Source organism: Nicrophorus vespilloides, unplaced genomic scaffold (assembly GCF_001412225.1).
Source record: "Nicrophorus vespilloides isolate i.1.1-1 unplaced genomic scaffold, Nicve_v1.0, whole genome shotgun sequence".
Classification (NCBI taxonomy): domain Eukaryota; kingdom Metazoa; phylum Arthropoda; class Insecta; order Coleoptera; family Silphidae; genus Nicrophorus; species Nicrophorus vespilloides.
Genome location: NW_017097102.1, coordinates 160,714 through 179,038, shown reverse-complemented (window position 1 = coordinate 179,038; position 18,325 = coordinate 160,714). Strand labels below are relative to the sequence as shown.

At 30.6% G+C, this 18,325-nt stretch overlaps 3 protein-coding genes across 5 annotated transcripts; 2 read left to right on the top strand and 1 right to left on the bottom strand.

Moving 5' to 3' along the window:
• The first annotated feature begins 2,807 nt into the window (after positions 1 to 2,807).
• LOC108558926 (calcium uptake protein 3, mitochondrial) lies at positions 2,808 to 13,994 on the top strand. 2 transcript variants are annotated; one of them, XM_017916004.1, is made up of 8 exons: positions 2,808 to 3,051; positions 11,220 to 11,349; positions 11,408 to 11,566; positions 11,599 to 11,681; positions 12,385 to 12,441; positions 12,859 to 13,348; positions 13,405 to 13,562; positions 13,624 to 13,994. In XM_017916004.1, exons 1-8 carry the CDS (start codon positions 2,842 to 2,844, stop codon positions 13,693 to 13,695), a joined length of 1,359 nt encoding a protein of 452 aa, XP_017771493.1. In that variant the 5' UTR covers positions 2,808 to 2,841; the 3' UTR covers positions 13,696 to 13,994. The 2 variants fall into 2 exon arrangements, with proteins under 2 accessions (XP_017771493.1, XP_017771494.1); XM_017916005.1 differs by lacking the exon at positions 12,385 to 12,441 and having other exon boundaries at positions 2,809 to 3,051.
• Positions 13,697 to 15,766, bottom strand: LOC108558927 (protein phosphatase methylesterase 1). The gene is made up of 6 exons (XM_017916007.1): positions 15,685 to 15,766; positions 15,446 to 15,629; positions 15,038 to 15,390; positions 14,916 to 14,981; positions 14,492 to 14,853; positions 13,697 to 14,436 (listed from the first exon to the last, which is right to left on the bottom strand). The coding sequence occupies exons 1-6, from the start codon at positions 15,729 to 15,731 to the stop codon at positions 14,285 to 14,287; spliced, it is 1,164 nt and encodes a 387-aa protein (XP_017771496.1). The 5' UTR covers positions 15,732 to 15,766; the 3' UTR covers positions 13,697 to 14,284.
• Positions 15,767 to 15,881: 115 nt separating this feature from the next.
• On the top strand, positions 15,882 to 17,400 carry LOC108558928 (60S ribosomal protein L13). 2 transcript variants are annotated; one of them, XM_017916008.1, is made up of 5 exons: positions 15,882 to 15,962; positions 16,267 to 16,517; positions 16,579 to 16,767; positions 17,061 to 17,177; positions 17,243 to 17,400. In XM_017916008.1, exons 2-5 carry the CDS (start codon positions 16,275 to 16,277, stop codon positions 17,348 to 17,350), a joined length of 657 nt encoding a protein of 218 aa, XP_017771497.1. In that variant the 5' UTR covers positions 15,882 to 15,962; positions 16,267 to 16,274; the 3' UTR covers positions 17,351 to 17,400. The 2 variants fall into 2 exon arrangements, with proteins under 2 accessions (XP_017771497.1, XP_017771498.1); XM_017916009.1 differs by having other exon boundaries at positions 15,936 to 16,022.
• The last annotated feature ends 925 nt before the right edge of the window (positions 17,401 to 18,325 follow it).

The following is an 18,325-nucleotide window of genomic DNA, read 5'->3' as shown; positions in this document are numbered from 1 at the left end:
TAAAGAGAACAAATGTAATTAACTTCCAACATAATAGCAGTCAGTATAAGTACTAACCTGTTGCTTTAATCAATAACTGCATTACACCTGTTAAATAACATCGAAATATATTTATTTTATATTTTTACGTTAAAGATCTTTTTTCACAGATTTTTTTTAATTGAAATTATTATTAGAATTATATCGCGTTTCATTATATGATGCTTCGTTCATCTCTTATAAATCATTGAGTTTTTGGTGTACTTAAGCTTCTCCTCCAAACGCTTTTTGCCACTCAGTGTCATTAGTTCTGGAGTCATCTTCATGGAGAAATCAGACTAACTAGTTTTTTTTAACACTCATATTAAAATAAAAAGTAAACAAGAAATAATACAAACATTATGTTTTCTAAGATATATATTTAATATATATATAAATCAACAAATAATTATTATATCTTAATAAATTAATAGTTAATTTTTGCAATTTGTAAATAATTATGATCAAAATAAATAATTTTTGAGGAGAAAATATTTTAAATTTTCCAGTTTACATGTACTTTATCTCAGATTTGACAAAAACATTGCTAAATTTCGAAAACGCAACACAATAGCCCAATTTTATGCTGACAAACTCTCGTATGTAGAAATACTTATTCAAAATTTTCAATAAAGATTTCTTTAAGTTCATTACTTTTGGCGATATTCACATTTTCTCGACAAACATTTCGATATTATTTAACTGCGGCACATGACAGGATAATATGAATTTAAAGAGGTATAATGGAGTTATTGATTAAAGCAACAGGTTGACACTTATACAGCCATTAGTTATATGTTGTCACTATATTTGAAACTAATAATTTGAAATAACAAACACTTACTACACAATGATTAAAAATCATTAGAGCTTCAAAACTAGTATAGAAAAGTATTTTATTTCAATATTAAATTACTACTACAATAAATAATTGTGACATTTCCATTTGATAATAAAAAAAAAGACAAGTTATATAATCTTACCCAACAAGTTAATTCTGGATTAGTAGTCCGGAAATAAATGGTTTAAGTTTGCAATATTTATGATGTGTAAATGGATCGAACTTACTTGTCATTATTCGAACTTATTTATCATTATTTTTAAGGAAGTTTAGCGACCCTTGAATTTTTGCAAACAATTGTTTCATTCAAGTCACGAAGATTAGAATTGAATTATATATTATTACTACATTCTAATTAAGAACATCATTAACTTGGCTCTTTTCATTTTACAGTTTATTGTTTAAATAAATAATTAACATATAAATAAATTACTCATCAATTTTATATTACTCATCAAATTACGTATCAAATTGTAATGATCAAAATATTTCAATTTTGTCTTGAAAATATTTTAAAAACCTCGAATGTTCTTCCGTTTCTTAATAAAACTTCCATGATTTGACAGAAACACATTTATTTGTGTTTATCGTTTCGATGCTATTTAAATACGACACACGTCAGGGTAATAGGAATACAAAGTGTTGTAATACAGGTATTGATTAAAGCAACAAGTGAGTACGTTTAATATTATGATATATTATTTTACTTATGTTAAAAATCTGTCAATAAAATCGTTGTACTATAAACTTGCTTCGGAAATACATATACTAAAATTGTACTATAAAAAAAGAATATTTAAAAATAATAAATTCTGTATTCATTTTTCATGAGATTACTTATAAATTGTAATTGCAATAATTATGATTAGAGTATGTCATTTATGACGTGAAAATATTTTTTAAAATTTGCTTATAATATTTGAATTGATAGAAACATCCCAAAAATTCGGAGATGCAACATGAGAGCCTAGTTTTGTGCTGAGAAACATATGCATATAAGATACAGGTATCAAATACAGGTATCTCCCGACTTACGAACTCCCAGACTTACGAACAAAATACTAAAAGCTCTAACTTATTACAAGGAGATATATAATGATAAAAAATTAACTGTCCAAACAAAGATTTGATAATTTCTCTACTATCTGTTTTGTTGAATATGTTTCTTTTGTCGTTTTTTATTAAATAATTGTGATGTCTACATAGAAAAGTAAGTATTTTGTTTATTTTAATCTATTTTTTTCGAATTTATGCAGTCATTAATACGGAATTTAGCATATATAAAAGTAAAAACCATGATAAAGTGTGGTAAGTTAAGTATATTTTGAAACTAACAACCCTTTGGAACGGAACTACTTCGTAATTATTAAGGAGTTCCAACAGCAAGAGTGATGTGACCAAACAGTTTTGAATAAAATAAAAAATGCTTCCAAACCTAAAAAATCCGACCGGATATACAAAACGACATATTATAATGAAATTATATTTAAATATATGTCTTTAGGTCCAATCTTTTTGACTAGTCATAGTAAAAAATACGAATTCATAAATTATGGTAGGTTTACTATTAAAATAATCAATTTACCAGTTCATATGATAGTAAGACATGAATTTAACCTGATTACTCATCTGTTTCTTTGTCTTCTAATTTGGCGAGTATTTTTTAATTTATTGTATAATAATAGTAACAATATACGGCTAAAGTAAATTTAAACTATGCCACTATAATTAACGTTGGTATAATAAAATTTGAATATTAAAATAATATTATTGTTATTATACTACAAAATAACAATAATATTATTTTAATATTCAAATTTTATTATTTATGATTTCTTTTAATACAATTAGAAAAATGGTGACCTGAAATATTTTTTAATACGCCCCTGTAGCGTTTGCATTAGATCGTTGCGGGGACCTGCAAACAGTAGGTCGCGCAATCTATGGGCGTCGCTGGTAATAGGATCAGTGTGTATAGAGAAATGGCGGCGGTGTGCAAGTTGTTCCGCAGCTGTCATCTGCGGAAATCCTTAGAAGGTGTAAGACGTTTCAGCTCTGCATCTAAGAATGTAAGAAATGGGGCGAGCGCCACCCTTCAGGCTGTCTGCATCGCAGGAGCCACTGTCACCATTTACACCCTCTACAAATGTCAGAAGGGCCAAAGCGTTTTGGCCGCGGTGCAGCAGAAATCCGTAAGTTCGTACCTCAAAAATACCTTGAAACGCGACTCCCCTCGTTCACAGTATGCAAGAGGACCTAAAACATTCACCAAAAATAAACATGACCTCCTTAATTCAAACAGATATAATAAAAATAATATAGATGTGTGCTATTCCAATAATATCAGTATGAATATTACTGAATTGAATTAGCTTCATCACAGTTTTGAAATTGTAATCAAGGAACTGGATATGGGTCTGCGATACCGGCTAATCAATGATGTAATACAAAACAAAAAAGTGTCAAGGTCGTTATGATTTTTTACTACGCCTTGTTTATAATTGTATTTAATTAATTGTTTTGTACCATAACTGTAAATACTATAATTACACATAAGTATTAATAAATAATTTACTTACCAAGACAAACAATGATCAATATTATAAATGATATTGGTAATTGAGCTATGATCAAAAAGAAGTCTTAGAAATACATATTTAATTTTCTTAACTTCAACTTTCTATATTTGCATCTTATATTCTATTATTATCATAATGCTTTTGGTTCTATTGGTATTATTATGTTATTTGGCACCTTTAGCACCAACGTATGAATAACTCATTACACAAGCTAAATTAAATGTATAACATTTTAGCTATTTAATTCCGATTAATAATAATAATAACAATAATATTTATTGCAACAATAAAATACAAAATAAAAGCTTAAAATTAAATAACAAGTCAACTACTTTTCTGCTCTAATTCCGTGTACAGTGGAACCTCACTTAACGAGCATAGAAATATAGTCAATTGGAATTCCCATCGAAATAAAATTCCTATTGGAATCTAATCAATTGGAAATCTCATAAAAACCATAGAAATCCTATTGGAAATTTTATGGAAATATAGTAATCCTATTAGATTATACTATGCATGGAACATTGTTTCTGGAACGGATTATAGTCGTATAAGCGAGGTCCTACTGTACCAAAATTAACGCAAGATTTGAATTTGCCGCCATTTCTTCAGTAAAGTGTTGAAAACCCCAAAAAAAAACAATTTGACACTTTATTTAGGGACAACCTTTATAAATGCCAAGCCAAGTTCATATAATTAGCTGAAAGTATTTGATAAGTAATAGTATCTTATTTTAAGTAGTAGATGTTTGCATTTATTTCATATTTTTGATAATTATATTATAACAAATATCATCAAAATAACCACTGAAAATTACAAGTAAATTAAAAAAGAAAAACTTGTTATCAACAATGCACATATCGATTTTGCTTTTCATATCTATGGTTATTTTTATTCTTTGACTTTTTATTCGGACACATGCAAGTATTATTAAATTTTGCACAAAAAAAAAATCACAAATAACGTCTGAATACAGCTTAATAATTATTCAAAAATACTCATATTATGTATACACAAGTTTTGAAAATGATGCAATCCGGGACTTCTCTTCTCGTTAAGCGAGTAATTTTAGTACTATTTATTTTGCTCGTTAAGCGAGGTTCCACTGTACTTGAATTTTATCTGTAACTGATATAATATATAAAGTACATATATTGGTGATTTTTTTTTACTTAACTTTGCTAAATTATACCTAGAATCATTTTAAAATTATGTAGAAATTGTAACATGAAAAACAAATTTCACGAAACGAATTATCGTTTAGTTTTATAAATAACTAGTCACAATTTTTTTATTGATCTATGAAACCAAACCAAAATTATAATCAATTTCTTCAGCTGTTATATAAATATATAATAATGATTAAAATTGAATATTCGAATTGATTTCAGAAATCCATAACTAAATTATATAAGGTTAAAATGTCAGTGACAAATTATTGTACTTAATTATGTGTTTTGGGTGCATATAAATCAAATTTATCAAACCATTTAAATTGTGATTAATTTTTCATTTAAAATTTGCAATCATTCAATTTGCAATCAGTCATGTAAGATGAAATATTGATTACATATAAATATGATTCACTAGAAAAAAATATTGTTTTATGTTTTGAAATATAAAAACAAAAATTGTCCTGATTTTTCAATATATTTAAATATACTGGCAAATCAAAACATATCATTTGGGCTTATGTATAGAAACTAGAAGATGTGATATTGAGACTAGTAAACTGATCTGACAAAATCTAAGAAACGTATACCATGCACTATTCTTGTCAACAATAACTTACTTAAACGACATTCAAAGATATCTATTCTACGATATAAAGGTTAAAACAAACGAGAGTACTAAAAACCGTACATGGATTAAAATGGGACAAGAACGATGTACAAATCTAAGGAGCAATATTAAAACCAGAATCGATTCTTAACATTGTACATAAAATAAGGAAATACCACATTCAATTACATACAATAAACACCCAATAAAATTGTCTACTGCAATACCACCAGAAAGCAATAGAAATTAGAGACAGATATAAGCAAACAACATAACTGTAGAGTTTTTATTCTCAATCTTTAATTACAGATTTTATTGAGGAAATGCTTTAAATGTTTGTATTACATGTAAGCAGGTTTCTGTTTCCTTTTATTATCTTTTTTTATACATAATTATATACAGTAAAAGTATTTTTGAGTAATGAATACAAGAGGATTTTTATAAAAGAACTCTTAAATTCTAATAGTAGTTACTAAGTGGATAGATTATGTAATTACATTCTTTTCGTTGAAATCTTATACACTATTATAATAATAAATGCTTATTTATATAATTTATTAATTAATTAGATTGTTATTTTTGTTTAAAATTACTATATACAGATAAATGATTATGTAATAAATACGTTACGTCCAATAACAAAGATAATATGAAAAATACTATTACATAACAAACAATCTAATAGTAATTAATAAGTGAAAAGACTGCTGATTTTGTGTATATACTGCTTTTAATTATTACATAATGATATTAATTAATATGTGTTTATAAAAATTAATTAAATTGTTGTTTTATTTTTGACAATAAATTATTATTTTTAATTAAATCAATATAACAAATATTGCATCATTACGATAGAAACCGTATGTATTCTCAAGTATTTTGTGAATGGATGATTGTAATAAGCAAATTTATTTTTTATATTACCAACAGTCTATTCATATTACAAAAGTAATTATTAATAAATTATAATAAAACATTTTAAATCTGGTTTGAAATAATTTGAAGTTAATTCTGTGGTGAAATCTTCTTTATTAAAAAAAATGCAACACAAATCATAAAAACATATTATCACCACGTTGATGATTTTTGAAACATCAAATAAAGTAACGAATTGCTATAATTAATGATTTAGTTGATTATCGAAGAATAAATTTATTATCTGTTTTATTAAATTAATATTAGTTTTAAAAGATAATTTGTACGACAAATCGAAGAAATTGTTTCAAAATCGATACAAATATTTAGGTATAAGATATAATAATCGAATAATTCATCGAAATTCCAATAAAGCACTCAATATTTTCATTGAAATTTAATAGCAGTGATTAACATCAAATGCATTTAAAATTAGAATAAATAAATTTTATTAACTTTAGAATTAATTGATATTTACCTCTTTTTGAAAGTTTTTTTTCTCAAATAATTTATATCTCTTTATATAGAGATTTTTTAAATTAAAAGATGGTCCAAATTAGGCAAATTTTCATATTTGTAGTCTTAATTATAATGAATTGTAAGAAAATGACTTAACGCGCAACGTTTCGTATTATGTTTTTATAAACAAACACATGTATTATTATGAACGTTCTGAATGCATATTCTGTTGTATGAAATCAAATGAAAGATGTCATTCAGGACAAGTATTATATTTTCTCGTATTTAATATGAGTTGTCAAAGAATTTCCGTTAGATTTATGGGCGGTCAAGGAATTAGGCGAGTGATTAGACGGAATTGTAATACGAGAATCAATCACTGGGGGTTGCTTGTATTGTGAGTATTCAAGTTTGTTTGAGTGAAACAGCCCCGCGATGTCAATGGCTGATAGGCCTGAAAGCTAATAAATAACTCTATATTATTGACCGCCTGTGTGGCCCAGATCACTCTCCATAGATGCGTGCTTCCACAAATACTGATCCCACGGCTCACCTTCATTAGATGAGTTGTAGGAAAACATAACTCTTGGGCCCTTTAACCCTCCCATTACTTAGCAACTTTTCCCTTGAACTTCCACCCTTCGGCGAGACAACGACACGAATATAAAAAAAAATCAACGTACACTCACACGAAACTGATATTCTATATTTCCTATACGACATCAAATTTTATTACAATCGAAGGTTCACTAACCAGAGAAGACGCTAAAAAAGCCTCTATTTTTTAATTTAATGTTCAATTGTGAGCATTTAGAATAATGTCTTCATGATGCGAGAGGATAATTCACACCATACACATCTGTTCGTAGAAGGATATGTGCCACAGCATAATCTCCATAAGGATTAACTAATCCCAATTCAATAAATAACGTGTAATTAAAGTGATAATTCTTAATCCCATGTTTAAAAAAACTCTCTCCGAGTGTGGCAGTACCAAAAATAGGATCGATTTAAATCCCTCCAGCTTTTTAACACGTACAATTCAAATTAACAAAATTGTAATTCATCTGTTAGAATCGCAACTAATAACAAAATATTAACGGATTTACAAATTGAAATGATTTATTTATGTTAAATTCAACTTTAAAAAATGATTTATATAAAATAAATAAATTATTGATAATTGACAATTGTTGTCAACAAATTATCTGTAAATATTCTAGCAGATTGATGGATACTTCTACAATCATATTTTCGGAAGATTGTAGGTAATAATAATCTATTTGTACATTATCTGCAAGAAATATATCTAAAATAATTATTTTAGGATTAAGTTATGTACTATTACATACATCAACACAGTTATTCATCTTATTTATCCTTTAATTATTATAGCATATGCCTTTTTTCGTGAAACTACATTACTACAAACATGTTTCATATCACCAGGTCATTTCTATCATAGCTGTGTTTCATGTTACCTTCTACCAGATGTTGCATCAACAGGAGACGTTGTTTGTTGCTCCGATGTAAAGGCGCCCCTGAGCGAAAGACAAAATATACCTGCGACTATTCGAAAACTACTAACCTCGAATGTGCTATTCCTAGAAATTCTTCCCAAAGAGAAAAAGATGAACGTATATTTAAATACTTCCATAAATAATATTTGTGATTTAAAGATTAAGTTATATTTAACAAAATTGCCACTGGTCAATTATTTATGCAAAATAATATATATAAATGTAAATACATTTTATATTAAGAACCAAAAAGTGTCCGTAAATGACCGAAATTTTATTTATTTCTTAAAATATTTTTGTTTTCATAACATAATATATAAATATGCTAACATTATATTGAAATTTGTCTTTTTAACTCTCTAATATATTTTTTCATCAAATATTATTTTTGTAAATATATTTTATTTAATTTTTTTTAATTAGATTTATTTTGCACTATAAATTCAAAACTCGAAATATTGTTAAAAAAAAATAGAATAAGAAAACGTTCCAGAGACAGTTCTTTTTTATTTAGTCTTTAAAAATAATAATTCTATTTCGAAATACAACAAGACCTAGTTACAATAGAATAATTATGCAATTAATTGTCGGTTTGTATGAAATAATGAGAGCACAATTAACTTTTTATTTTATTTTTGTTAATGAATTAAGGTTTTATTATGTATTTTTATTATTGCAATAAACATTGTTATTATTTTTAGATTAAATTTTGTTAGTTAATATAGGAGATTAAAAAAATATTGATGGATCAACCGCTTCGCTGATTTTCCCGATTGAATGTTCCGATTTCATCCTTTTTTTTTCATTTTATTCTGTTGAGTACGTGCAGTGAACCATTATATTCTGAAGAATTTAATGAAATCCGACGTATTCGGACCAATAAGTCAGAAAATTAAGTGATGCATGAACCTCAAGCGCCGACATCTTCCTCGTACATAATTTCTCCTCTCGTGACCCAAATAAAGAAAATTCCCTAATCCTGCCTCGAAGGAATTAAAAAATAATCAACGATTATTTGGCTAATGAACATGAGAGGAAAAAGGACTACAAAAAAAAAATAACGGTACCGCTGGGCATCGTTATATTATGATTGTGAAGTTATATGATATGGAGCTGACGTTAATTTCATGTAATGAACGAGTGGTCATGAGATGCTTTATGTAATTGTTACGCATTGTCGAGAGATCATGTTCCCGGTTTCTCGGAGAAAATAATCTCATGTGCGACGGGGGCTGCGGGCACCCCGTAATCGGGGTTGACAAACATAACGCATAGACCATTCCTCGTGTCATTTCAATATGATAAACTTTACACCTTTTGACTGGCACAAAGTTAAGCCCCCTTATCTGGTGCCGGCATCAAAACAGGAATTCTTCAGTGGCCGTCGCAGCTCATAAAACACCCCGCCCGTTCGGATCGACTCCCCCGGGCCCATAAACAACTTACATTAATTATGTAATCATGAATTATGAAAATTATCTTGTAAAGAAGCGTTTATCAAGGCCCTTTGTGCTGCTTTATGCACCGTACTTTACAGCTACCACCACCCCGTTCTCTACTCGGTCCTTTTTTTATTATTTGCCGCCCCGCACCCCGTGCGCACTCAAACATTTCAAAGTTAATAGAATACCCAATGTAATCCCTTTGTTGAGGCTTTTGTCATAAATAACACTTGAAAATGGCCGACTTCTCAATCACCGAGATCGTAAATAATATTATCCTTGAAATTCAAGAAAGAAAAAAATAATTTAAATATATGATAACTTAATAAACCAGGCGACAAAAAAAGAAACACTCGCAGAGAATAAAAAGAAATATAGGGTTTTACTACAAACAAACAAGAAATAAAATATCCGCAGATAAACGAGGGGTTGAAAAAAAAATACACAACCCATGAAATTAAAAAAAAAAATCACAGCCAATTATCTCACTCTAAGCCTGTGGACACGATTTATCACCCTTCACCAATTACCATCGCTTTCAGCGGCAGCCCATCTACACACGTCAAGATAATGCGATTGCTAATTACCTATGATTTGTCTTGTCAAAACAGTTCTCAACCCTCGTATCTTTGCCATCTGGATTTCGATTCAGTAGAATTAAAGAAAATAGTCTGAGGTAAAAAAAAGATTCGAAAACAAATGGAAAACGAGCGACTGAAGGAGTTAAGGAAGGACGGAAAGAAAGAAAGAAAAAAGAATAAATAAATAAATACACGTTACACCGAGACAAATGAGTGTTCCGACAAAATTCAACATTAAATAGCGGAATAAATAAATAGGGTTGATAGGGCGCTGCTTTTTGGGGCCGAAACCATTTGTCACCACTGGCTGACTAATTTATGGTTACCGGAGTAATTTTAAGGTTCCCTTTTTTTCCCTTCTGTCGGCATTAGAATCCAATAATAAATAATCCCCTTTTAGCCCCGGAAGATCCTTTATTGATAAAAGCTGGTGTAATATTTTTCGAGTCCGATACTAAGAATTATTCCATAGCAGAACGACAACGCCACCCAACCACGACCCTCCAACTTACCCCCTCAGACCACGCTTATCAACCACTGTCCGAACTCTGAAATTGATTTCATTTCACATTTCAAGATGCGAGCTCGTAAAAATGTTGGAAGACATAATATATTTTGTTGATTCCGACTACCTTGCGAATGTTGAAGATGACAGTTTACATGGATTCTGGAAGAAATATAACGTACTTTCGGGATCCGAAACGGCGGCGACACCTACCGAGATTTCAATCTTGTCCTGTGTTTCAGTTTTACCGTTCTTTTTTTTCTTCTGTTCCTTCTTCAATCTCTCAGGAGATTTATAACATAATTTGAGGGGTGGTACCTTATTGCTTGCAGATTTGCCTGTTGTCGGGGGGTAATTCAATATACTCGTTATTTTATTGCTTCCCTTTTGATCATTTCTCGATAGAAAACGAAGTTAATAATTGTTTGAAGTTATAGCCCCAAACATAAAACATAATCTATCTTTATCGTTGCTGAATCGTAAAATACTGTTATCTAGGGAGGTCGCGTTGATAATTGTTCTATGTCGGCAACCACAGAACTGATAACAATTATTGTAACTCTTTTATCGACAGGACGTCAAGGTCGTAAAACTCACCACCAGGGAGAGGCGATTCATCCGATTTGCATCGGTTGAATACGATGGACAGCTGTACATGACGCCACAAGATTTCCTCGAATCTGTTGTTGAAGCAGAGCCTAGGCGTAATACCTTCCGAGTTTATTTATGCAATATCAATTATCTTAACATATTTTTGTATAGCACGATTGAAACGTAAACTTCTCTCGGTCGAAGAAATCGAGGACATTAGGAAGACGACCCCTAAGCTGAGTCAAGGATCGGCCACACTCTTTCGGAGCCTTAGAGACAAAGGAATCATCTCGTATACAGAATATTTGTTTCTGCTATCTATTCTCACAAGTGAGTTCTCTAATTATGCAATTTTNNTTAAGAGCCGCAATCGGGTTTCCGTATTGCCTTCAACATGTTCGACGCAGATGGAAATGAAAAAGTTGATAAAAACGAGTTTCTTGTGGTAAGTTGTCTACGACGGATATACAGCCAAAGAATAAGTATTCCATGCAGGATTAATCCATAGACTATTCCCATTTTATTTGTTTCACATGATTTGATACTGAATACCTTCAACTTCAATTTGTACAAAATTGGATAAGTATAAAAATATATTACAACAGTATAGAAGATCATATATATCAAAATATTAAGGCAGAAAAGACCTATGGTCAATAGCTCTTTGCATGCTACAGTTGATCATGGAAATAGTATTTTGGCAGTTTAGAATATGAATGAAGTTTATTTCTATTCACTGACATGAAATTTAAATTTTAAAATATATTCTGTTCTACTTTCAACAAAGAAAATATGGAGATTAAAAATATATTCTCGCGTGAAGTAAGTCAGCAGTAATAATATAAATATATTTTATATAGTTTATTCAGTTTATTCATTAGAAGATTCATGAAACGCACTAGCGATTTTGATGAACATTTATTTCTATTCAATAAACAAATTGTCATTTTTGTGGAGCAGTGGAAACGTTCAAATTATTAATTTAATAAACGCATTTCTTAATGAGTTTTATTATGAATTTTACTACTGTAAAATCCAAAATAAACATATGAAACTATTGATAAAATGGAGTATTCGTTGGAGAAGTCCCAAATATGCATTTATTTATTATTTATTTGATTTAATAATATTTCGATTACATTATATAGGTTCGTACTTTATTGGCGGGAAAGCATAAAGATAGAAATAGTGTTGAAATAAAGACAGTGAGTTGAAACCAAAAACAAATAAGATTTGCAAAAGACAAGTCGCTTTAAATATACGCGCTCAATAAAAACTACAATGAAAATATCCAAACCACAAGTTTGGGCTTCGACGCTTTATGCTAACTCTGTTAACTGTTTTCTTATCCTTCCTCTTCATTTGTTTTCTTTTTCTTTTACCTGTTTATAAATATTCTTTTAATGAAACAGATTCATAGAATCTTGGGTGGTTACATTAAAAGAGATCGGGCTTTTGTAAGTTACTTTTTATTTTATTTATTTTTTTTTCGTTATTTGTTAACTCTTATAATTTGTTTTAATTTTTTTTTTGCTGTGACTAATCGTGTGTGGACTATGAATGTTGCTGTAAATAAATCCATGTTTACTGTTCTTAAATTTTATTAGCCGTTATATGTGTAGATGGAAAAAATATTTAGTCATGCATGGAAAGGGAAGAGAGGGATGCAGATGGCCGAAGGGCTGCAAAATAAATTGCCTATCCAGGATGATTACGTCGATGATGAGCAAGGCTTGCAACGGAGGCATATCGTGGACACGACGCTGATTGTCCACTTCTTTGGCCAGAAAGGAACCGACGAACTAAACTTCGAGGATTTCCAAAAGTTTATGTTATACTTACAGAAAGAAGTTTTAGAGCTGGAGTTCAGCGAATTCTCCAAGGGTCTGCCTACAATATCCGAAGTCGACTTCGCGAAAATCCTTCTCAGATACACTTATTTGGATACAGACGAATACGATAATTATTTGGACAGGCTTTTAGATAGGATCAAAGATACAAGAGGTATCACATTTGAAGAATTCCACGTATTTTGCCAATTCCTAAACAATCTGGACGATTTCAATATCGCTATGAGAATGTATACATTAGCCGATCATCCTATATCGAAAGGTATAACAATTGTAATACATCATTCAATACGTTTCAACTACATCAAACTGTTTCAGACGAGTTTCATAGAGCTGTCAAAATATGCACAGGCACCAATCTAAGTCCACATCTAGTCCATACAGTGTTTTCCATTTTTGATGATGATGGAGATGGCTTATTGAGTTATCGCGAATTTATTGCAATCATGAAAGACCGTTTGCATCGCGGTTTCAAGGTACGCTCTTCGTATTATGTAATGCACACGTTGTTATGTAATTCGAAAAATATATTTGCAGTCGTACGCGAAGAATGAAGGATGGGAGGCGTTCAAATCATGCATCAAACAAGAAATGAAAACACCGTCTTAAGTACAAAATAATTCGGTTTTATTTTCCTCCAACATTTACTAACTTATTTTCTGAATGGTTGTGATTTATTGTATTATTTTCATTATTGCCATAAAAAACAGTCACTATATTACTTTATATTAGGATTTCCCGCTTTCCAATTGAAACTAGCGCGAGATTACACAATAACCTAGTCCATTTACTTTAAAATAAACTCATAATATTAAAGAAAACTTTATCAACTAGTAATAGTACAATAGTGTTCATTAAGCGATTAATCACTGCAGTATAATAAAATAAAGAAATTAATGCTAACAAAATTAAAGTTGTTTATTATTGTTAATAACTACAAGTACATAGCCAGAATCAAATCATATTAAAAACAGCATATGTACATATACACGTACATATATATTAAATATTATTTATATATCTTTTATATGTACATATCACTTTGAGTTGAGTAAGAACTGAGTTGAGGCACTGTGCAAATTTGTATTGGCAGATTTAAGATTTGGAAGAATTCCTAACTTGTTAGCTAAACCATTACAGATAATACTTTGAACACTTTAGAAACTGTCATAAATGCTATTAAGAATTAAAGCTATATTTAACAACCAGGCACTATTGGAACAAAGCCTTGTCTACTGTTTGCCAACTTCTGTCGCACTAAGAAAGTGGCTATAATATCAGCAACCTGTTCTGGCTGATCCTCGTGGATCGCGTGACCAGAGCGTGGTAAAACTTGTAGTTGAAACTTTCCTACAATCAACATGTACATAAATTCTATGCTATACAATTAGTATAATTACTTTACCTTGCATTTGACCAACAGTTAATGCAGTATCTAGGCCATATATGTTGGCAAGCAGCAATATTTTTGGAGCGTTAATACTCAGGAACTTCTGAGAGAGCCCTTTGAACCAGCCAGGCCAATGCTGCTCTGTCTTAGTTAAATCAATTCTCCAGGAATACTTGATTTCGTCAGTGGTACAACTCGATCGAACTGCAGTTCCTGGTAATGGAGGCTTCATCGACGCTGTATCTCCTTCTTCAGCATCTTCAGTTTCCTCTTGTATTGAATCTGCTGCTTTTATTGGCTTAAAATCAATAGAAGCAGCCTCATCTCCTACACCTTCAGAATCAATTTCATCTGCAGCCAACAGCCCATTATTTACACTATGCAAAGAAATAAAAAACAAGTATTAAATTAAATATTATTAAATGTAAGATTTACTGACTTTATAATTTGACCGGGCATTGAAACTCTGGCTGCTTCCAGGTTCTGTGTAGATCCACCACGGAAACTAAAATTGCAATTTGTTTAGTATAATCACTTATTTTAATAAATTTCCTTTTTTACCCCCATTGCACAGCATGAGATATGCTTTTGAATCCACTAGGACGTCCCCGCAATATGCTTTGCATTCCAGAGAGAGAATCTAATGCAGTCCCTTCAACTACATCTATAACACAAACTCCAGCTAGGTTTTCCAATTTTGAAGCAACTTCGACTACTACAGCTCCTCCAAGACTATGACCTATCAATATTATCTTTGGCATTGCAGCTCCTGCATAAATAGACTGTATGACTTGGAGAACATCTTCAGACAATTGCTCCAATGATAAATCGTATTCCTTATCTGTTTTAGTCTTCCCATGTCCCCTCAAATCAATTGCTAATAACTGACAGTCAATTTTTGTGGAGACATCTCTCTAAAATGTTTAAAATTTCAAAATTGCTTTGATATTATTGTATATAAATAAATACAGCAAATAGCGCCCAAGTCAAAGCAGAATATCCACCACCATGAATGGTGACAAGTAAAGGACCACTTCCATCTTTAATGTAGCAATGAAAGGAATCTCCATTTACTTTGACTTCCTTATAAGAATCAAAATAATTATTCCAAGTAATTGGGGCGAAATCATTAGCAGTAACTCTCGATCTATTCCTAAAAACAACAAAGATTATGAAAAATCATATCCAAATTACATTGAAATGCTTACAATTTGTAAGATCGTCCTCCTAATACTGTCTTCCTTAAATTTGACATGGTTGAACTAAAAATAAAACTCTGATTCTAATTGAACTAAGTATTGTTTAGATTAAGTGAAACCAAAATAAATTGCTGAATTACTTAAATATTGTCAAACAACTTGACAATTTAGTGGCCTGAAGTTGGCAACGGATGTAGTTCAAATTTTTAGCGGTAGACCGAACCAACGAGTTTGCGCAGCAACCGTACATCTTTCTTTTACATTGAAACGTGGGGAAAGGCGAGAAGGTTAGTTCTAACTCTGATAATTCCTCTTTTTTCTTTAACATCGCGTTAAATACGGACAAAGTAAGAGCTGCTAAGAAATCCTGTTATATTACTATATGTGGATATAACAATATTTCTTTAATATATACATTCTAAATTGTTGAAAATTGTGTGAGTCTTCGGACCGCGTCAAGTAACCATTTACATTGTTTTGTTTGTTGTGTATGTTTGGTGATAGTATAATTTTGGTCACAAACAAACACGCGAATATAACTAGTTTGTAGTTATAAATTCGACTTTAGTTAATATTGTGGTGTGCTTTCAGTCTCCAAAATGGGTAAAGGTAATAATATGATTCCAAATGGCCATTTCCACAAGGATTGGCAACGCTACGTGAAGACTTGGTTCAACCAGCCTGCTCGCAAATACAGGAGGAGGCAGAACAGAATCAAGAAAGCTAAGGCTATTGCACCAAGACCTGTAGCCGGAGCTCTTCGCCCAGTTGTTAAGTGCCCAAGCATTAAATATCACACCAAAGTTCGTGCTGGCCGTGGATTCACCCTCCAAGAGATTAAGGTAAATTATACATTGAAATCTTATATATATATCATATATTGTAATTGTTTGTTTATTGCAGGCTGCTGGACTCAATGCCCAATATGCCCGTACCATTGGCATTGCTGTTGACCACCGTAGGCACAGCAAATCTGCTGAATCCTTACAATTAAACACCCAACGCCTTAAGGTCTACTTGTCCAAATTGATTTTGTTCCCACAAAACCAAAAGAAGATCAAGGCTGGTGAAGCTGATGCTGAAAAGTGCAAGGTATTTATTCTTATAATCCATTTATACTAGACCACATGTTGCAACTATCATTATGCATTTCAATAACATTAAATTGTGAGTGATTTGAAAAAGGTATAATATTAAGGATAAAGTAATTTGATAAATCTATAATATTTACTAAAATTAAGTCACATATATTAAAAAATAATTAAAATACTTCACATTGATTAATTAACAATTTAAATAATCAATCAGTAATTGAAATTGCTCTCTGAATGTTACAACTGCTATGTATTTATATTCCAATTAATGTTTGTTTTTTTTTTCTATAGCTTGCCACCCAATTGACTACTCCAGTTTTACCTATCAAACAACAACAAACCAAGTACAAGGCTCGCGTCATTACTGAAGAAGAAAATAAATTCAGTCCATTCTCCACTTTGAGGAAGGTATGTTATTCGTTGATATTGTTTTTATTGTGCAATGGTGTTCATGGGTTCATTGATCGTTTCAGGCTCGTGCTGATGCCCGTTTGGTTGGAGTTCGTGCTAAGCGCGTCAAGGATGCCGCCGAGAATCCCGACGACATCTCCAAGGTTGGAAAGGCTAAGGCCAAGAAATAAGTGTAAATTACTATCAACTATTTACATAATAAAATTTTAAAATAAGACAATATGTTTGGAATAATCATTTTCTTCAATCCCTCAAATGATAACATCTTTTTAACGTGTTTAAAAGAAATTACTTGTCAAGTATTTATCCAATATTATATATAATTTCATTATTACTAATCATTTAAATATGTAATTTCAACAATTTGGCAGCCTCATAGTTACCAGAATTACATATATGATTAAATAACATTACGAATTCTATGGTTTTAAGCGTTCAGTTGACGTTAAAGATTCACGTCTATTAATTTTACTTAATATGTATTTCCCTGCAAACATCATTTACTTTGTGAAGTATTCCGGTAATTTATCAAAATTTACTAATATTACGAAGTCTAATGGTCTTTTATGTTATTTGAGCTACAACAAAATAATATGTAAATTTAAACCGGTATACTGCCCTTTTTTCTGGTATTCAACAAGTAGTACAATATTAAGTAAGTATTTTGGTAATATAGTGCATTAGTCGCCAAGAAAATTCAAATTTTCTACTTGGCTTATTTACAAATTTTTATGACTTAGGCTGGGTATAAGGTCATGATTATGTAGGCTTCAACGCTAAATTATCTTTGTTTTGACTAGTATTATAATTACCTAATAATAAAATTGAAGAGATCGACGGTCAAAGTAAATTAGACTAGAATGAAAATGATATTTTTCATTTTATAGCTATAAACTAAATCATTAAAATTATGCTTTGAACCATATCTTGTCTGAAAAGTAGTGAAGAGCTTTATTTTAGTGCACAGATAGACATGATTCTTCATGTAAGCTCCTAAATGATGAGACGTTGTAGAGGGCGGATGTAGCAAAAAATGTGTTGCAAGGGTGCCGTAGCAGATGGTGAAAATAAGGTAGGTAGAAATGAGTAAAAGAAAAAGGCCAATCCAGGGTTTCAGAAAGGCAACAGATTAACGGTATTGTTTA